At 39.4% G+C, this 22822-nt stretch overlaps 1 protein-coding gene across 1 annotated transcript in view; it reads right to left on the bottom strand.

The window, feature by feature from the left end:
- ME1 (malic enzyme 1) overlaps positions 1-18558 on the bottom strand; it is a 134357-nt gene extending 115799 nt beyond the window's left edge. Inside the window, exon 1 of the mRNA XM_083377330.1 lies at positions 18334-18558. Within this exon, the coding sequence (XP_083233456.1) occupies positions 18334-18420 (87 nt within the window). The 5' untranslated portion in view covers positions 18421-18558. The remainder of the gene's footprint in view (positions 1-18333) is intronic.
- Between the last annotated feature and the right edge of the window lie 4264 nt (positions 18559-22822).

Genomic DNA, 22822 nt, shown 5'->3' on the forward strand with positions numbered 1-22822 from the left:
TGTAGAAGAAGAAAAACAAAGTTTGAATGGCTATGTGAATCAAAGTACAGAAAAATTGCTGCAGGCTGTGAATACAGAGAGCATTATAAAAATAACAGAAACAAAGGCAGAATATAAGGAAAAACGGCTGGATGACAGATTAAATAGATGGAAAACCAAAGCTTTGCATAGACAACATTTGAAAAACATTGAAGGAAAATGTGATAACAACTTGACATGGGCATGGCTTAAGATGGGAACCATCAAGAAAGAAACAGAAGGCTTAATACTGGCTGCTCAAGAACAAGCACTACAAACTAATGCCATGAAAATGAAGAAACAAAAATCCACTGACAATCCAAATTGCCGACTTTGCAACGACAAAGTTGACACTGTTTTACATCTAATATGTGAGTGCACCAAAATCGCGCAAACTGATTACAAAGCTAGGCATGACCGAGTTGCTAAATTAATCCACTGGGCATTGTGTAAAAAATACAACTTGCCTGTGTCTGAAAAGTTGTGGGAACATAGGGTGGAAAAAGTTGCTGAGAATGAGAGGGTGAAGATATTGTGGGACTTTCGAATACAGACAGATTGCCATTTGGAACACAACACACCAGATATCGCAGTTGTAGAGAACCGAAGCGTACAGCTATTGATATTGCTGTACCAGGAGATGCCAGAGTCAAAGAAAAAGAACTGGACAAAATTATGAAATATCGTGACCTGGCCATCGAAACTGCGCGATTATGGATGAAACGTGTAACGGTGATACTCATTGTCAATGAGGCACTGGGAACTATGTCCAAAAACTTTGCAAAATACATCAAGAAATTGCAGCTTCCTGCAATAACTCCAGCAATGCTACAAAAAATTGTGCTACTCGGAACATCTTACATTTTAAGGAGGTACCTGGTTGATACCTAGGATGCTGGCAGCAATCTGTGTCAACCATCAGCGCCAGTCAATTTGAATGTTCAGTTGACTAAGGTTCAAGTTTAATGAATAAATGATGATGATGATGATGATGGAAGAGACCTTGGACGTCATTTAGTCCAACCCCCTGCTCAGGCAGGAAACCCTATATCATGTCAGACAAATGGCTGTCCAGTCTGTTCTTAAAAACTTCCAGTGTTGGAGCATTCACAGCTTCTGGAGGGAGACTATTCCACTGATTAATTGTTCTAACTGTCAGGAAATTCCTCCTTAGTTCTAGGTTGGAGAATAACTTGACTCCCTCTTCTTTGTGGCAATCCCTGTGATATTGGAACACTGCTATCATGTCATCCCTCTTCATTAAATTCCAGCAACTGTTCCTTAGTCCCCTGATCTTCGTTGCTCTTCTCTGTACTCTTTCTAGAATCCTAACATCTTTTTTACATCGTGGTGACCAAACCTGGATGCAGTATTCCAAGTGTGGCCTTACCAAGGGATTGTAAAGTGGTACTAACACTTCACGTGATCTTGATTCTATCCCTGTTAATGCAGCCTAGCACTGTGTTGGCTTTTTTGGCAGTTGCAGCACACTGCTGGCTCATATTGGAAGTGATTGTCCACTAGGATTCCGAGATCCCTCTCACAGTTACTACTATTGAGCAAGGTACCCCCTATACTATACCTGTGCATTTGGTTTTTCTTGCCTAAATGTAGAACCTTACTTTTTTCACCACTGAATTTCATTTTGTTAGATAGAGCCCAGTGTTCAAGTCTGTCAAGATCCTCCTGTATCTTAAGCCTGTCTTCTGGAGTGTTGGCTATTCCTGCCACTTTATTTTTATCTGGGCATATTCCACTTTCTTCAGAACCACAGCAGACCTATTCACCTTCAATGAAATCTAGTGGCTAAAATAAGGATATCACTGTGCAGTAAGGAAGCTACTACAAGAGTGAAAAACTGAAAGTTCAGAAAAAACTGGAGTCCAGTTCCACATTCAGTTTTCTGGGGAGCAAATCCTTTGAAAGTCATCAGGCCTTCCTGGATGACAATTGTCCCTATGTTATTGCAGGGTGACAACCTTTCCAGGCGCCAAGCACCACTAGGTGACATTACATATTTTTGTGCAGGCGCACACCCAAAGACACAATAAAAATAAATAAAATGACTGAGATTGCTTATTTATTTCCCCTTTTCTGTAACAGAGTTCAAAGCTTGCTCTTTGTATTCCAATAGCAACTCTGTGAGGTAGATTGGGCTGGAGAGCAAGTGAACCAAGCTGCTCAGTGACCTATAATGGTCAAGCATTGATATAAATAAACCTGGTTTTCCCTGCTTAGTCCACTACCTTATCCATTATACCACACCAACTACCTGGGGTCCTTCAAATGTTTAGGCTTTTGGTTTAATATTAACTGTGCCAAGTGTCCATTCTAATGTGACCATATCAAGAAAGGTAAACTAATGTTCCTGCAGTATCTGTTCAATTGATGCTTTCTCCAGTACCTCAAATATAAGCAGGAAGAAATGGGGGAAATCACGAGAATATGAAAATTGCAGGTATTATTAAAACTATTTACAAAGTTTCAGTGACTGCAGAAATATTTGATTCATTTTAAAGAAAGCATATTTAATTCAAACCTCACGGTAAAGGTTTGCGCACTTGCAGCCAAATCAGAAAACTGAGCTCAGAGATAAACATAATTTCCACATATCACTTGAATTTGTTATGTCAAGTACTCATTTGTTTTGGCCAGCTCTGCAACAATCCCAAAATCTATATATTATTGACTGGACCACACATTATTTGTTCTCACGTTATTACTTTTTTGTATGTGAAAATAAACAGCTTTCACATCTTGGCTTATTTCATCTTTTCCTTTCAAACATGATCTTAGAAACATGATCTTTTTCTGTTTCTAAAAGAATACAGTCTACATTCTTTCTTTTTTGTTAAGTTAAATAAATATGTGCAGGATATATGGAAGGAAATGTGAGGAAAGTAGCATCACAGAAAGAACTATTCTTTCATAAGCAGAGTTTATGAAGTGAGCTTTACTTTGTGATTATTGCTACTAGTTAGAGAGAGAGATGTAGTTCTCAAACGTATCAAATCTGCTTTAAACAAAGAGTTAATTTTTTTAATTTTAGGGTTTTTCCATGCAATATTTAAAATCAATCTACTGAATTAAGCAGCAAAACTTTAAATGGCCTGAATTACATTCGATCACATAAACATATGACATAAAAAAGATGAAAAATATTTTAAAAATTAATATGATACCCTTATATATTTTCAGGTTATGTCTTGTTCACGGTTACTGTCAGTACAATGGAAGTCAGAAAATCTGGAAAGAATACAGGCAGTCCTCGACTTACAACCACAACCGAAATTTCTCTTGCTAAGCAAGACAATTGTTAAGTGAGTTTTGCCTCAGTTTATGACCTTTCCTGCCACAATTGTTAAGTGAATCACTGAAGTTGTTAAATTAGTGACACGGTTGTTAAGTGAATCTAGCTTCCCCACTTACTTTGCTGGTCAGAAGGTCACAAAAGGTAATCACATGACCCAGGACTCTGCAATCATCATAAATATGAGTCAGTTGCCAAAGGTCTGAATTTTGATCACATGAAGATCAGGCAATGGTCATAAGGGTGAAAAATGGTCATAAGTCCCTTTTTTTCAATACAGTTGTAACTTTGAACAGTCACTAAATGAAGTGTTGTAAATCAAGGGCTACTTGTAGATGATCTTTAAAAAGTAGGGGGAAAGATTCTACACAAATAAATACATGGAATATTATTCAGTTGGCTTTTCATTAGAGTCCCATCTACGGTTTGTTTGGCATTACATTCAAGTAGCGTTCCCTAGGTCATTTGCTCATTTATTTAAAAGGTTACTATTTAAAAGAAGGAGAATGGAAAGCAAAATATTCCCTGTAGTTGAAAGCAAAATTTTAGGCCACTTTAATCAAAATGTATGCTTTAATGAATCCCTAATTGATCAAAGTTGATATACCTGCTTAAAAATATATTTCTGCAACTTTGAGTCGATTCAAACAATTTTTACATAACTAAGAAATAGTTGACTGAAAAATAATTAGCAATATTTTCAAAAAGCCTGAAAATCTGAAGTGAAATTAAACCAGGAATTTTGTTCGTGTGTATTCCAACCAGATTTTAAACATTTTATAAGAAGGGTAATTTAAACAATTAATTTCTAAATTCAAAATGATTACATTTGGAATTCAGTCAAATAAATCAGAACCTCAGTAAACTAAAAGATATTTGTAGTTGCACAAATTGTGAGAAACTGGGGAACCATCGCCTTTGTCTTCACATTTCCCTCACACTTCCAGAATTAACAATGAATCAAATATAGTTATGAGTTCCAATAGTACCCAGGACTATGTAATGTACTGAAGATTGTAACTGATGGACAAAGTGAAATAATTTTTAAACAGAAAAAAAATATTATCTAGCTTACCAAATCATAAATGTTATTGGCATTTTGCCTGCAATATGAGACTTCGGTGCTCTTGCCAAAAAATTATGCAAGATATCAAATGGGAATACCAAAATCCCACGATTTTCAAATCAGTAAAATTTCAGCTATTAAAATAATATTAAGTAATTTTTTAATTAACGTGGAAATTTTAGATACTAAATGAGGATGTCATAACACTCACAGGAAGTAGCCATCTCTAGATGTTATGGATAAAAGGAAAGCCTGGTGTGGAAAAAAAAAACTGTATTATTTTTTTTTGAATGGCTGCTAAAGCATCAGATAAATTGGCTGAGAGATGTAAATAGATAGAATTCACTTTTGTTTTCTTTAAAAAAAAAGCTTCCTCCATATAAATGCCTTTATACAATGGCATAATTGATGGCAACTAAACAGCACTTTTATCATTTAAACAAGATAATTTCAAAAGCGAGTTCAACTAGATAAATGTTGATGAACTAGTAAATTTAATGATATCAGAGATTAAGCATTTTACTTGAATGAAGAAACCAACTGACAATCTCTCCAAAAGGTACCTTTGTTTTTCCATTATTCTCCACATTCTGCAAAATTGATATGGTTCAAAAAAAATAGAAAGCAATAGCAATTGGAAGGAAGGCCTGCCAACAAAAAGGACCATGTAATTTCTCCCCAGACATTCCCTCTACAATAATAATATTATTTACCATAATAAGTAAATACTGTAGTTGTTAAGCTAACAATGTGGATTTTGTTTGGAATTCTGTGTGGTTGCTATCTTCTTTATATTCCTTTTTTTAAAAAAATAAAAGATTTGACAATTGTCTTAATAAGGGAATTTCTTATTAGATGTTTCCTCACCTACAAAACTGCACTGTTTCATGTCTAGCTTTTTTTGTTTCTGGACTGGCACAAACTTTGTAATGGGCGGTATTTCAAGTTTTTGAATAGGATGATTCGAAGCACTTTCCTTTCTGTTTTTCCTGGGATTTGGCTCAAGTGAAAAATGTATAATGAAGGAGAAAGCATTCTTTGCCAGACAAACTAGTATATGTTATGTATGCTTATGATTTTTTTTTGCTGGGGAACCTTGGAAACGTTCTGTAATTGAGGTAATAAATTATCCCTATTCCATTTCCACTTTAACATGCCACAACAAACATAATACTGTATAAAAGATCTTCAAATCTCTTCATCAAAAAAGATTTTACAAAAAGCAATGGGGAAACAGCAGAGAGGAGAAACAAACAAATAAGGCTGGTTGATTGATACTAAAATTATGAACTCTAAACAATCACAATCACTGACATAGTGGAAAATGAGGAATAAACTCAACTAGTATAAACAGCCCCCAGATGATTATAATATGCTGATAGTATCTTACTACAACAGATGGAGCTATGGATACTGTGATGAGATTTCTACTCCTTTTACTAAGTAATAATACAAAGCTCTTTCCCAAACTGTGAGCCACAAGATCCATTACTATATATATTATACTCAAAATATCATGGAACAGAGAAAAGTGATAGAGGGAGTTGGAAGTTGCTAGAACCTTGGGTGAAAGTGACCATGTCAAAGGTAAAGGTAAAGGCTCCCCCACACAAGTGCTGGCTCTAGAGTTGTTTCCAACTCTAGAGCCAGCACTTGTCCGAGGACGTCTCCGTGGTCATGTGGCCGGCATGACTAGACGCCAAAGGCGCACGGAACGCTGTTACCTTCCCACCGTAGTGGTCCCTATTTTTCTACTTGCATTTTTATGTGCTTTCGAACTGCTAGGTTGGCAGAAGCTGGGACGAGTAACAGGCGCTCACTCTGTTACGCGGCAGGAAGCATGGGGAAATTCTGAAAAATGTGATCATAAAAGTCCAGATCAACACAATACCACTGAAAAAGAAAAACAAGAAATTCAAGAAGAAACCAACATGGCTGCACAAAGGTCTCTCTGACAAACTGAAAGCCAAAAAGGACAAATACGAAAAATGGAAAGAGGGGCACACAACTAAGGCTGATTATCAGCAGACAGCCAGAACTTGCAAAGATGAAGTCAGGAAAGCAAAGGCTCAGAACAAACAAAGACTTGCAACAGAAAGCAAGGATAATAATAATAAAAAAAAGTTTCTTCCAACATATTAACAAGAAAAAAGTCAAGGAAGCTGTAGGTCCACTAAAGAGAGAAGGTGGCAAGGAAATTACAGGCAACAGGGAGAAAGCAGAGCTGTTTAACTCATACTTTGCATCAGTCTTCACACAAAAATAAACTATAGCCCAACATACCAAAAAAACACTGCAAAAGACAAACTACAAGCAAAAATTAAAATAAGCAAGAAATTGGTAAGAGAACAGCTATCCGACCTTGATGAATATAAATCACCGGGACCCGACAGATTACATCCCAGAGTTCTGAAGGAGCTGCCAAATGTTATCTCAGAACCATTGCACCATCTCTTTCATAAATCCTTGAGCACTGGGGACTGGAAAGATGTGGTTCCCATTTTCAAGAAAAGGGAAAAAATGGATCCAGGAAACTACAGACCAATCAGTTTAACATTAATACCTAGGAAGATCCTAGAAAAGATAATGAAAAAAACAGATCTCCAAACAACTAGAAGCAAACAAAGTTATAACTAGTAGCCAGCACGGGTTTGTTAAAAACAGATCATGTCAAACCAATCTTATTTCATTATTTGATAAAGTGACTAAACTAGTAGATCAGTGAAATGCTGTGGACATAGTATACTTAGATTTCAGTAAGGCATTTGATAAAGTAGACCACAACCTACTCCTTGATAAGCTAGAAAAAAGGTGGAATAGGCAACATCACCACCAGATGGATCAGTAGTTGGCTGGCAAACCATACTCAACGAGTAGTCCTCAATGGCACTATATCCACATGGAGAGAAGTAAGCAGTGGGGTACCATAAGGTTCCATCTTAGGCCCAGTTCTCTTCAATACCTTCATCAATGAGATGAGGGAATTGAAGAGGAACTCATCAAATTTGCAGGTGACACCAAACTGGCAGGAGTAGCCAACACCTCAGAAGACAAACTCAGGATCCAAAAAGATCTTGACAAACTTGAACAATGAGCCCTATCCAACAAAATGAGTTTCAATTACATTTAGGCAGGAAAAAATCAAAGGTACAGGTACAGATTGGGCGAGACCTGACTTAAAAACAGTAACTGTGAGAGGGACCTTGGAGTCCCAGTACACGATCACGTGACTATGAGCCGGCAGTGTGCAGCCGCCGCCAAAAAAGCTAATACAATCCTGTATAAACAGGACTGTATAAACAGAGGCATAGAATCAAGATCACACGAGGTATTAGTACTGCTTTATAAAACCCTAGTAAGACCACACCTGGAATACTGCAGCCAATTTTGGTCACCATATCACAAAAAAGATGTTGAGAGTTTGGAAAAAAATCAGAGAAGAGCAACTAAGATGATCAAAGGCCTGAGACTAAAACATATGAACAGCTGCAGGACTTGGGTTTGGCAATCTAAAGGGAAAAAAAGAAATAGGGGAGACATGATGGCAATATTCCAGTATTTGAGGGGCTGCCACCAAGAAGAGGGGGCATGTTATTCTCCAAAGCACCAGAGGGCAGGACAAGAAACAATGGTTGGAAACTGACCAAAGAGAGAAGCAACCTGGAATTAAGGAGAAACTTCCTGACAGTGAGGACAATTAACCAGTGAAACAGCTTGCCTCCAGAAATCGTGGGCGATCCATCACTGGAGATTTTTAAGAAGAGGCTAGACCAGACATGTCAAACACAAGGCCCGGGGGCCAGATCCGGCCCGTGAAGTGGTTTCATGCGGCCCGCGAAGCCATCCTGGAAACAGTGAGGGAACGGCCCCCACTGCCTTGGCCCTGGCCCAGAGACCCTCCTCCTGCCAGAGACCCTCAGATCTGTCCCACTCCCCCATAGGCACCCTTGATGCCAACGATGTAGAGCTGGCCATGCCCACCCAGTAGGCCATAGGCACTCTAGCCACGCCCACCCAGTAGGCCACGCCCACCCTGGCCACACCCACCTGGCCCCCTGAGGGCAACCGCAATGCTGATGCGGCCCTAAATGAAATTGAGTTTCACACCCCTGGGCTAGACAGTCACTTGTCTGAGATGGTATAGGACTCTCCTGCTTGAGCAGGGGGTTGGACTAGAAGATCTCCAAGGTCCCTTCCAGCTCTATTCTATTCTAAAAAAGCCAAACTAGCACTCTTCTAATGAAAGCTTATGTAAATTTCCATTAATTTTGCATGGGTTATTACCTACTCATTTATTATGTCTATAATAATTTATTTCCTTCTTTAGTGCTTAGCAAAAACTAAAAGTGGTAGATACATTCCTAGTTTCCTGTTGAATTTTATAAGCTCCACATGAAATCAGAAAATATTCCAGAACAACTAGACTGAAGAAAAGAAAGTCAGCCAAGGTTGCCATTGAAATAACAAGGATTTATCGTATGTTTTATGGGACCATAATATTATGGGTGCAAAGAGGATAATGGGAAAATATTTGTTAGACTTTCAAGTCATTGCTGCGATAGTAAACCCAAAACCTCCTCTCCTCCAGGTCTCCAGTGCAGGTTTAATTTTTGTACTTAGCTCCTGTAGAAATAGTACTCTATGAAGATGCTGCTTCTAGCATCTGTAAAGTCTGTGGAATAGAAACCCCAAACCCATCTACTCCACCTCGTTCTCTGCAACTCACTGAATCCTTGGAAGAGGGGGAGGTCACCTGGTTGGGCAGGGTAGAGGGAAAAGTGTTGCCATAGGCAACATGGCAAAGAGAATGATAAATTTTAGCACCCATAAAAAACTGGATCTAATCCCTAAGAGAATGATTCCCTAAATATCTACAAATATGTCTTGCTGTAAAATATAATACATACATCACAATGCTTCTAACTCATTTTGTTAAAGCATTCTCTTAAGACCAAATGACATCTATCTGTTTCACAATAAGGAACACACAGTAAGGAATACAGTTTCCATGTTTTGTAAGATTCGTTTCTACTTTTGTCTTCAGAAAATCATGTTCAACTACACCCACAAACATACACCCACAAATGCACATATTACACTTATATCATGCTCTGGGAGACATTATTCTGGAAATTACTAACTTTCTGGTGTAACCAGTTTCAAGACGTGAAATCAAAATTCAATACTAATTTATACAATTAAATAGCTTAAGTTATGATATTCTATGACAGTGGTGGCGAACCTATGGCATGCGTGCCAGGGCGGCACTCAGAGCCCTCTCTGTGGGCACATGCGACATGCCCCGGAGATGGCAACTGTCCCTCTTCAACCAGCCGCCTGCTAACTCGCTGAGGTCCCATGTGGCCGGATGCATCCCGGCTTAGCTGTTTTCCCTCTCCCCCTGTCCCGTCCCTCCTGGCCTCGCATGCTCTCCTTTTCCTGGGCATGACCTCCTCAGTTATTGGCCATCCATCCATCTCAGAGGCGGCTTCTTTGAACTGCTGGTGATAGGCTGTGGATCCCCAGAGTGCACCAGTCAAGGGGCTGGCAGACTGTGACTGCTGACGGACACCGTCAGCCCCCATGCGCTCTCTGGCCTCTGTGCGGGGGCCAATGGTGTCAGGCAGCAGCTGCTCCGGCTTTTGCCTTGCCCCATGGCAATGGCATCCCCACCCTCCCTTGCCTCACCCCGCAGGATGAGCCTCCTGCCTACCGCCCCACCTACCAGAGAACTCCTGGATCTCCCCTAACCCTGCCCACCACCCCCCACAGGCGTCCCTCCCCACGAGCAACATTGAGGTGACCACGCCCACCTTGGCCACACCCACCCAATCTGCCATGACCACCACAGCCATGACCACCCAGTGGGCCACGCCCACCTGGCACCCGGCGATAAATAAGTGGGTTTTGGGTTGCAGTTTGAGCACTCGGTCTCTAAAAGGTTCGCCATATAAATTAACCAATGGTATAGTTTATTTTGATGACTTGAATTCTATATGAATACAGAAGTATATAAAGAACTTGACAAGAATTTGTAAAAAGAAAGAATATCTTAACATAGTGTTATGCTCATTTTTTTTCTTAATTATGAATCATAGTTCACCCAATGTGAAGGCAGATAATGATATTTATATATGCTGGATTTGAAATGCATTCATTGTACATGTGGCATCTGATCAGGTTAAGGACTTACCTTAATAACTAAGTACTTAACCAAAAACTGGGTCTCATTTGTGAAATCATTATTTTCACTTTAATTTTTAATTAATTTGAATTTAATTTCAGAATACAATATGAAGAGTAATTGTGTACAGTTTGAATTCATAACAGAAAATATGCAAAAGATTCATTGAAAAAAACATTACAGTAATAGCATTTAAAATGTATAGAAGCCCAATAATCTGAACATTTTTAAAAGATGTAATACCAGCCCAGAAACTGTACTAAAGATAATAAAATAAATTAAATTTTTGTTATTCTCTTTTGGTTTTTGGATTTCAGCTGGTATATCTAGTCCAGCACATATGCCAAAGAAAGATTTATCTATAGACATCCCTCAAGAGTTGTTCATGGACAAAGTCCAGACAGCTTTTAAAAGTCAAATCTTTATGCTCACATTAATAATCTCCATGTGCAATTCTTTTGTGTTGAAATCAAAGTAGTTAAACATATCCACATCTACACAATTCATCTCTAGATCTCTGTCTTTTGTTATGTTTGATTAGAAATCAGACTTTCTAATAAATGTATCAACAATGGCTTTCGGGGGGAAAAATCCCTTTACTTTCTGAGCATCTTGGAAAGATATAAGGAATACATCCTAATTACACTGATGTATTTCAGATGCATACAGAGCCACATGGCTGTATCGTTGTAAAATGTTAAGAATCAAACAACATGTTTGAATTATCATACTCAGTGACCACGTATCACTCTAAGCCATCTTTTATTTAGTCATGATTTCTTGAATCAAACACAACTGGATGGATGCATCCAAGTCATGGTTTATAAAGCATAATAGCAAAGTTTAATGTACTAAAGCAAAACCAAAACAAATCACTTAATTTAGAATGATGCACAAATGTTTATGGCAAGTATATTCCTTTCTCCCTCTGACCTCTTTTCTCCCTTCCCTTCCCTTCCTTTCCCTTCCCTTCCCAGAAGGCATGTAAGTGCAGTGTGAGGGCAGAGGAACTGGAAGAGAATCCAAGAGTGGGGGAAACTTGCTAGTCTGCCAGGTTTCCCATTGACTTTCTCCCTGCAAGTGTCCTAGGCAGGAAGTTCCATGTCCAAAGCCAGCAGACAAGAAGTGGCTGATGCAAAGTGGGAAAGATGCAAATGTGCAAAGTGACATGCACTTGCAACCTTCCCTGTCCATTGACTTTCTCCATGCAAGCTTATCCATCAACTTGAGGAAGCTGTCCCGCAATGTTTATTTTATTTATTTATTTTATTATATTTATATACCACCCTTTCCCGAAGGACTCAGGGCGGTTTACAGGGTGGTTAAAACAAAAAATACAAAAGTTAAAAACAGATTTAAAAAAATTATATCCGTCCCTGAACAAATAAAACACCAGTTAAAATTAAAATTCTCAGCCTGGGCCAGAGAGCTCGAAGAGCCAGGTCTTCAGGTCCCGGCGGAACAAACGGAGGTTGGGGGCGGTCCTAAGCTCCACTGGCAGCTGGTTCCAAAGGGCAGGCGCACCCACTGAGAAGGCCCTATCCCTGGGTGTTGTCTGCCGGCAGTCTCTTACCGGTGGTACCCTGAGAAGACCCTCCCTGTGGGAGCGCACTGGACGAAGGGAGCTTGATGCCGGCAGCAGGTGTTCCCTCAGATAACCCGGACCCAAGCCATTTAGGGCTTTATAGGTCATCACCAGCACCTTGAATCTCACCCGGAGGGCAACCGGGAGCCAATGCAGCTCGCGGAGTAGAGGTGTTACATGGGAGTATCGGGAAACCCCCATCACAACTCGCGCGGCTGCATTCTGCACCAGCTGAAGCCTCCGAGTGGTCCTCAAGGGCAGCCCCATGTAGAGAGCGTTGCAGTAGTCTAAACGGGAGGTCACGAGCGCATGAGTGACTGTGCGTAGGGCATCTCAGTCCAGATAGGGTCGCAACTGGCGCACCAGGCGAACCTGGGCAAAAGCCCCCCTGGTCACGGCTCCTATATGGTCTTCAAAATTGAGTCGTGAATCCAGGAGGACGCCCAAGTTGCGAACCCTATCAACGGGGGGGGGTAACACCTCACCCCCCATCGCTAGAGGTGGAATAGTCTGTTGAAAATGTTGAAAATGATGAACATGTGACCACAGTTTGGCAGCAACAACTTCCCCAACTTTCATTCCCATAGGAGTCATGGGTCCTAGCATTCTATATGTTAAACTACTGAGTTAATTGTTGCCATTGGCTTTCAATTTTGCCCAATTGTATGTAATGAATCAAACAAACACAAGAGCTTTAGTAGTATATAGGTGGTCAAAACCATCTATATATTTGAGAGTAGCCAATCTAGTAGACATTGCTTGATCCTTGCCCTTCTTTTTTCATGCTTACTTATACAGATTACTTACCTGTGTGGAACCATTTCTTTGGGTTCCCTATTCACCAATTTATTTGGTTGGCATCAAAGATACATTACAGAAGCCTGCAAAAATAACTTTTGGATTCACCACAAATCCTTCTAGTGCTATTTTTTTATTACTGGAACTCTAAACATCAATATTATGGAATAAGCCTCATTTCTATCTAAAAATGATTTAACAATTCACTACATTCAGCTATAAGTGCCTACATGCCTCTCAAATTATACAATTTAACTGCATGTTTCTATCACTTCATCTCTACATGAAGTTATTTGAAATGCAGAAGTATCTCCTCACTGCACAAACAATAGGAAATAGAATTTTGTTATAGTCAGAAGTGAGTCATGAGACAAGGAAAAAACAATGTTCCAACTACAGGTACGGTATTTCAAGAAATTGATATGGCATCTTTTCTTCAAAGAATTCAAGATGATATCATTGTTCTGCCTCTCTAATATTATCCTCACAATATGATATATAATGTTTTTATTCCAAAAGACTATAGGTCGTAGAATAAGAGAGTACATGGGCAATAGTTTAAGTATACACAGTGTCCCACTTTACAAACTTCATCTGTCCTTCTCAGAAATCACCACTAATCATTAATATTCTGTAGACATTAGTAAAAGCAGTTTGCAGACAGTTGATCATCTAATTGCTAGTTACAAGAATGACTAAGGCAAAGTTGTCCAGTTAATTTTGAGGCAGACCAGAGATTTATAAAGGAGAAGGGAGAAAATAATAGGTATTGTTGAGGTATAAATAACAACTTTTCTGGTGTTAGTCATTAAGTGTTCTCATGGCACTCTTTCAGCTTTCATGCAATATAATGTGCAATTTGAACTTTGTTGTGCTGAATCAACCTAAGTAGCATCAAAGAACCAAAACGTCAAGAGGTAATTGCAGTATCTGTCACTTCTGGTTGACACACCAGGGAAGGTACACGCCCCGAAGGAAAACGCTACTGACAGATCAGAACAGAACAGAAGTTCAAGGATGATTCAGAAATGCTGGGTCCCTGTTTGTTGCTAAGATTTCCATGAAGAAAAAAAATTAATCAAAGAAGCATTTAAATACAGGGTGAGTCAGGTGCAAATTTTACATATGTAGGTAATCTTCAATATATGAGAGCAATTAGGACTGGAATTTCCATCACTAATAAAAGACTGCATCAGTTAGCAATGAGTCCTGGTTGCCAATAACTGCATCCCACAACATTTAGGCTAGGTAGCTTCCTGCCAGTTACCCACAAATGAAGTCAGTGGGAAAGCTGGCAGAAAACTGCAAAACCCAGTATACAGTCAGGTAAGTGGCTGCTGCTGGGTGGGGACTGAAATAAGGGTGTGTAGGAGGGTCAGGGAAAGTGCACAAAAGGGGCAACAAGGCATGAGAAGGGTGCAAAGGGGTGTGAGGAAGGGCTAATTTAATTTAATGTATTTGATTTAGGCACTATCCAATTCTAAATGACTCTGGGTGATTCGCAATACATGCATGAGAGATGCAAAAAGCATATCAAGGGATATAACTTCCAAGACATGGACATTTTTGAGCACTAGTCTCATATCCTATAAACAAAGAAGAAACTAAAAGTAAACAATATAAATATCTGTAACAGGACTTTTTTTTGCAATTTTGCAGTATGGCCCCTAATGACGCTCAGGAAAACAATTTGCATATAAGCAAAATTATTCTTAAGGATCCTTGAAAAGTTAAATGTGTTTCATTTTGCTAAATTATCTTGCATATGTTATAAAAGAAATAAAGTAGACATAGTCCAATTTTCTACCTTTGGAACTAGGATGCTTGTTTTCAAATAAGAATGGGTGTTAATTATAATTTTCAAGACTGATAGAAAATAATTAGTGCATATACCAATGATCTCCAAGGAAAATAAAAGGTTAAATATCATTTTCACAGCATTTAATTAAAATAGCATCACCAAACCTTCCTGTTATTTCCACAAGGAAATAGAGTTAGCCTTGAAAATGTTCTGTTTAACTAAACTACTGATAGTTTATCTATCTTCCTTCCTCTACAAAAACACTTAGCTTCATATTTAAATTTTAGTTTTTGACTGAAAAATATGAGTGTTATAAAAACGTTCAGAAGATTAGGTTCCACTTTGCCATATATATTGTCATATATTGTGCCTAGACCTAAGATTGTTAGTTGTTAAAGACCAGGCCTTTGCAGAATTTTTACAAAGTGACATTTATTCCTAAATTTAATCAAGGACTACAAGTACATGCTATCTTAAAATATACAGTACAGAATGCTTTTAAACTGTATGGAAACATACAGATGGAAATAGATTCTCTTCACATTGTCTTTACAAACTCACGATGATCAAAAGATCAATCTTTTTTTTGATACATTTTGCCTTGGATGAACCCTTGAAATGATTTTCACATTTTGGGGAAACCTGACATAAAAATCATTAGGAAAATATGAAAATTTCATACTACAATCAGTACTATAATAATCTACAAAACCCATATTTTACAATATATACAACAACAAAGTGGCAGCTGGCAGCTAAATCACACCACATAAAAATTCCAATCACTAGGAGAGGTAGCATTCTGCAGCAGAACTTCAAAAATACATATTTTTTTCCCATCACACTCTCTCTTGGAAGCCCTGGTAATCTCTCATGGAACCCTAGCCTAGTGAAAAAGGCTGGATTAGATTGATGACATTCTTCCATTACCAAATGGAAATATTGTACTTTCTGTTCAGAACGCTTTTGCAACAACTAGTTCAGATTTAGACACCAACCTCCAAAACTAAAAAAAGAGCTTTAAGGGAAAAGCAGGAAATCAATATGAAGCACAAATTTTCTAAGTTCACAAAACAACACAGGTTGAGTTCGTTTAACATGCTGATCTAAAACATGATTAGCTAGTGGTTCAATGTGTTATACAGGCATGTTTAGTTGTATAATATCCTTGCAATACATTGAAAATTTGATATCTTCTCTTTGTGAAAGACTGTTTATTTTTCACTACTATTATTTTTAAACAGAAACATGCTTAAATATTGATAAAGGTAAGTGCAGAGGAAAAGGATGAATAAAGTTGACTAAGTGATCATATATAGCAGAGTATGCTCCATATTATTTAATTTACAATACCTGTAACATCTTAGCACTATGTATAGACACTCCTTATTATCACAGCAGGTGGCAGCATCTACCTGACCTTGTCTAATCTGAGAAAAGCTAAATAGAGTCAGATCTGGATATGATTTACAAACAAGTCTACTGTACAGAAAATCCAAGGGCTCTATGTAAATTAATTAGAAACTATTTTAAAATATAACGGTAAATTATGTCCATATTTTTCTCAAGCAAACATGTGCAGGTAGTCATTACATAATGGGAACTTTAGTTGTTTCCATTGTTATATTAGGTACATTTCTTTGCTTTAGAAATGTATAAGGCTACCCAACTCTGGGTGACATACAATAAAAACCATTGTACAATATAATTTAAAAACCAAACCAAACCATAAATGCCATTAAAAGATGGAAACGTGCAAGACTCACCACTTAGTCCTATGGGAAGAGCAGTGGTGAAAATTATTTATACGCAAATTACTGCCATTTGAGCAAAAAAGCTGAAAGAAACTAATTGCACAATAACAGGTTTCATTCCCCTTATTTTAGCATAATATTAGATGACTTGAATTTTTCCTCATCAACTAAGTTCATCAACATGGCTGCAGTCCTATGATTACTTCTTCCTGAAATAATTCCCATTAAATGCAATGGGAAATCGTTTCTCCTGAGGAAATCCTATTTTTGTTTTCTACCTGAAAGAAGCCCTAACCAAGGATCTTTATCATGTCTTTGATAGACCAAATATTTTTACCATTTCACTACGTGGTATGATATTATGAAAGAAATAATACTCCTCAGTTCTCTCTCTCCAAAACATAATTTTAACAATATAGTAACATCCATGCAGTTTTCAAGTTCAATTTGAAAATACCTTTAGCCTGTTAGCCTTCTTTCTGCAAATTTCACTTTCATCCCATATTAAGTACCTTTTTATTGCATTACATTCCATTCCCCCCCTCCCTGGTAGTTTATCTCTAATCAGATGAAGCTGAAGGGCTATGGAGAATGTTGTTTGGATTGTTATGGCCAGCTGAGGTAGTGTAAGAGTAACTTTAAAAAAAATATGAAATGGTGCAGCCTGACAGGAAAAATGAAAGAGCGCAATGTCCTTATGATATACTGATTAATCTTGCTGAAAAAGCCAGATACTGTTGATCAGAACAAAGAGCTAACTAGGGTTTGATTATTTGTGTACAGTAAACACACACTGAAAAGGCTCACACCGTAGACCAGGGGTCTTCAAACTTGGCCCTTTTATGACTTGTGGACTTCAACTCCCAGAATTCCTCAGCCAGCAAAGCTGGCTGAGGAATTCTGGGAGTTGAAGTCCACAAGTCATAAAAGGGCCAAGTTTGAAGACCCCTGCCGTAGACAGCTAATCCCTCTAAGAAAGCAATGCGGATGGATGGTAGAAGGGTGACTTAAGAAGGTACCCTGTACTTTCGGTTTACTACAACTAAGAGCTGTCACGTGTCCCTTTAAACAGCGTCTCAGTCCGGCTGTGCCTTGGAACCGCTTCACCTGGTATTTCCAGCATTGCTTTTAAAGCAAAGCGTTGAAGTCCCAAACGCAGCCGATTCCCCCTTTCTATTCCAGCCACCTATCCCAGGGGTCTTCAAACTTGGCCCTTTTATGACTTGTGGACTTCAACTCCCAGAATTCCTCAGCCAGACACGCTGGCTGAGGAATTCTGGGAGTTGAAGTCCACAAGTCATAAAAGGGCCAAGTTTGAAGACCCCTGACCTATCCCCTTGTGTGAAGTGTTGTCTTGTTCTTCACACACTACTACACGCAACCCGCCCAGACTGCAGTTAACTCCAACCGAGTTCGACGCCAGAAGAGCCCAACCAATCCACTGAGCCTGGGTTCAAATTACTGGAGAAAAGCGGTGTTTTTTTGGGAGGGGGGGGGGGTTCCTTCGTTCCCAGCGCAGGGCGGCGGTAGTTCTCGTTTCCCTCTAGCCTAGCTGACCGGGCGAGCGCCGAGGCGGAGCCAGCGGAGGAAAAATACAAGCCGGCTCGGTTACGCCAAAATGTCATGCCGCCGAAGAGTCTCGGCGCCCAGAGAAAACTCTTCCTTGTTTGGAAGCCCGTCCCGGGAAAAGAGGGGCTGGAAGCGAGCCGGAGCTATAGGCTCTCCCCGCGGTTGCTCGTTCCCGCTCTCTCAAGACAGCCGCTCTCGCCCCCCTCCTCCGCGGAGTTGCTGCCAGCCACCCAGCCCGACCCGCGCACCTTGTTGAGGGCTGGGTCGCGTAAAACATCGCAGCCCCTCTTGGTGGTCCACCTAGGTTTCCTCCCAGCAGGTGCGGCTGCTTCCATGCTGGCGGCCGGCCAGTTGCGGAGCAGGGGAATCGCTGGTGGGGTCGCACCGGTCGGCGGGTGGTGCCTGTTGCCGGTGGTTGGCGTTTATGGCCGGGGCTGCTGAGGCGGCCGCCTCTTGGGAGGAGGAGGAGGAGGAGGAAGAGGGAGAAGGAACAGAGCTTCCCCAACTACCGCCTCCTCCTCCGAGGTCAATAGGGCACGGCAGTCGCTGAGTCATTCCGGAGGAGTTGTTGGAAGCAGCCGCGGAGGCACTTCGCGCCAGGTGTTTGCCCGGGCGCGAAGAGCTTAGCCGTGAGGGGCGCAGACCCACCACCCCTAATCGATCTGCTTGGCATCGTTTTCCTTGCCGCGCCTTAGGTTCACACCTGCAGCACCTAGCCGGGGGAAATCTAGTCTCGGTCAGGGTGCGAAGGTAGTGTGAAGGCTGCCTCGTGAAATAAGCGCTTTTGAGCTAATATTCAAGTGAGGTTGAGTGCATGGTGGTGTGCAAAAATGTAGTTGAATTAGATAATAATACTAATAATACTAATAATACTAATAATAATAATAATAATAATAATAATAATATAATAATAATAATAATAATTTTTTTATTTGTATACCGCCCTTCTCCCGAAGGACTCAGGGCGGTAAACAGGGCAAACATATAAAAGTACAAAGATACAAAAGTTAAAAAAGAATTAAACACAGTTCACAGTTACCATAATTTTAGGATAGAGGGGAAAAACTGGCCCTTGCAAGCCTTTCTGGTCATGGCTGCTGAAAGCCAGAGTGTGATTTCTTGCTATGTTGAGATAGGAAGCAAATTAAAAATATAGGCCTTAAAACAGCTTTGTGTTTGGTTTTTTTAAGCGCAGATGCTCTCAGGAACCTACTCTCACCCACAGTTGAGCTAGTCTTGTCTATTTTGTGACCTTATCCCCATCCGACCATGGTTACATCTGCTATAAGTAGTAAAATAAGGCAATTTTAAGTTCTGCGTACAAAACGGTGATGATTTTGAAACAAGAGCTGTGTGAGAAGGCTATTTGTATTCACATATTAATTCATGAATAAAAATTGTATGCATTTAATTGCTTTACTATTTGAACATATTTTCTTTCATTGCACTTAATGCATGGCACCACTGTTTGCAAATTAATACAGTAATGGCATAATCTCTCTGAACATGGTAAAGATAATTGTACGGCCTATTTAAAGTCTATAATACTTGGCAACCAGATTCAGTTTAAGCACTGTATATTTAATATGTGGTTAACATCTCTTCATTAGGCAAACCCCTTGAAATGCTAATATTTTGTAAGGTACAATATTTCTGTGAATAAAAATACTTTCACAAAAGTTGTTTGGGCCAACTTCACTTTAGGCTTCAAGGATCATCCCTGAGAACTGCATGGATGTTTGACTTGTAAATGTCAAGGAATACCTCTTGTACTTTCTGGACAACATTTTCTGTCACATCATTTTATACTTTACCTACGATGGTGTCAGCTTACAACTTAACTGTGTGCTGCTGAGTGTGCTAAGCTTGCAGAGACATCAAGGGCATTATGAAAGTATGGATTCTTCAGCACACATATAATTTATCTGTAAGAAGAGCCTATAGTATTTCTAGTGCAATTTAAAGATTGTTTAGCTTATTTAACTCTATCATTTCATCTATTCCCCATTTCCAGCAAAAGCAAACTGTTGCTACAAAGAAAATCTCTTGCCTTTTTATTTAAAAGCAGTTCTAGAATCAAACATCTTTTTTTCTTAAGTAAAAAGTAAGTTAAAAGGATGAGGTAAGAATGCTTTTACAGTCCAGTGTTTTAGTTGCTTATCACTAAATAGATCACAGTCTTGATGTATTTGTTTATGTTGCTACATTAAATTCAGTGTACAACTGTGCTCCAGTGCAACAATTGCTGAAAAACAGAGGATGTTTCTGGCTAAGTTCTATGCTCTAAAAGTCGAATGACGTTTGGTTGAGTCAGCTTTCTAGCCATATGAGATAATGAGTGCCAGGCTCAAACTGTTAATCCAGCAACAATTACTGTATAACATAGGGTTATTATACTTCTGACTTTAAGGGAAGCAAAAAAAGTAGCACTGTTGTGCAATGAGGTACTGTGGTTCATTTTATCTTGTACCCTGAACTGTTACTCTTAGCCCCAATAGTAAAAGGATGCCTTGTTCCTTGAAATTGAGCTAGCTGATCTCTCAGCATGTTGCATGTTCTTACCAATATGCAAGCAAGCCTAGATCAGCACATTGTACAGACTTTAACCTTCAAGTCCAAAACAAGCAAAATGTTTTCTTTTTTATGACAAGATTTTCAGACGATACGGACCCAATCTAGCACAAAGGGCAGGTTATTGCTGTTCTGAGCAACCCCTTCTATAGTAAATTGAGTATAAATAGATCCAGCTATTTCCTTAGATAAACCTCATTAAGAATCAGAATTATGTAATTTCATTTAGTGAATCAGCAGGAAAGGTTATCTTTCCCAAGAGAGCTATGGTTGACAAGACCAATTTAATAGTAACATGGAAATAAATTCTTATGAGTGAAAGATTTGCTGAAAGTTGGTTAATTGTGTTAAAAATAACTGCATTGGTGTAGTGGTTAAGGTGCTAGCTAGAAACCAGGAGACTGAGTTCTAGTTCTACCTTAGGCATGAAAGCCTGCTGGATGATTTAAGGCCAGTCCCTCTCTCAGCCCAGTTTACCTCACAAGGGTTGCGAGGAGAATAGCAGGAAGAAAGAATCTTATGTATTTTTGCCGCCTTGAGTTACTTATAAAATCAGAATAATAAATTATTTTGCAAACCACATATATCTTTTTTTAAAAAAGATAAAAAGTGAATAACCTGGATTTTTTTCCTGCTTGAGTAGTTTATTTTTAATAAAATACCTTAAGGGTGTTGGAAAAAAATACATTGGAGACTGCAAAGCTGTTGGCAGGGGCTAACCAAAAAGGAATCAACTATAGGAAAATGTGGAGTCCAACATTTACTTCAAGGGGATTGGAGGAAAAGTCTGGCAGGAATTTCAGTATATACATTGCAATCTTCCCAAGTCGCAGAACAGAAGATTCAAAAGAAAAACTTTCCTAAAGGTGACAATTTGTCTTGAAAAGTAGCCTGGATATAGGTCACAAAACAATAAAAAAGGGCTCAGAAAGAGAATAATTACAGTCCAGCAAAACTCAAGCTTGTCTTCTACATTTCCTCAACTGATAGAACATACCTAGTACTCTTCCTCTCAATTTTATTATAGCAATCCCACTTACTCATCAGACCCAACAAGGAACTACAAGAATCAAAGCCCTGAGAAGAATTAATGTAAAGGGTAAACAAAAACAAAAAAACCCACAGCAGGGCTTAGACTTAAAAACTAAGCTAGCTGACCTATATCTTGCCGGCAGTGCTGAGGAAGACTGAGAATGCTTCAGGGATGTTGTCCATTTATGTGCACTGAAGATACTAGGACACTCCCAACAGCCTGACTGGTTTGATGAGAATGATGAGATACAGGCTTTAGTTGTTGAAAAGCATCACTTTTATCATGTCCATCAGAACAACTTATCATCTGCCAAGAAAAACGCCTTTTCCATTGCTTGTGAGAGAGTTCAGAATAAACTGCATAAAATGCAAGATGCCTGGCTGAGCACCAAGGCAGACAAAATATGGTAATAGTAAAGACTTGAAATGGTTTGATTAAGTCTTTAGCACTCCCTGGAGACCTCAGTCTGTTGGGAATACCAGTATAGATAGTACATCCTTCATTACAGAGAAGACTCAAATCCTGCATCCTCAACCAACTGTCATCTATTAATAACAAGGTGATAGGGTTCCCCAAGTCAACATCAACAGCACCATGATTGATCTGCCGGTAATAGCATCAGGAGCTAAATCGTGGACTTTACGCAACCAGTGTTGTTTTCATGAAAGTCTTCAATACTGTCAACCAAAAAGGCCCATGGAGGATTATGTCAAAGTTCAGCTGTCCCGCCAAATTCAAATGATATCCCACATTGGCATGATGGCCCAAATACTGGAAATAGAGAATCCTCTAATGCGTTCCCAGTTACCAATGGTGTTAAACATGGCTGCTTGCTTGCTCCCACACAGTTCAGCATGATGTTTATTGTCATGCTGAATGATGTCTTTCAGAACAGCATCTGCCTCAAGTTCAGAGAAGATGGGAAGCTATTGGCAAAGTGAAGGAAATGGCTCTTGGAGACTTCCTCTTTGCTGATGACTAAGCCCTAAATGCTGGCTCAGAGCCAGAGATGCAAGTCAGTATCGATAAATTCTCTGCAGCCTGTGATAACTTTGGATTCACCATCAATGTGCAAAAGACTGAAGTAATGCACCAGTCTGCTCATCGTGCACCACACAGAGTGCTCAACATCA

Source organism: Vipera ursinii, assembly GCF_947247035.1.
Source record: "Vipera ursinii genome assembly, chromosome: 1".
NCBI classification, from domain to species: Eukaryota; Metazoa; Chordata; class Lepidosauria; order Squamata; family Viperidae; genus Vipera; species Vipera ursinii.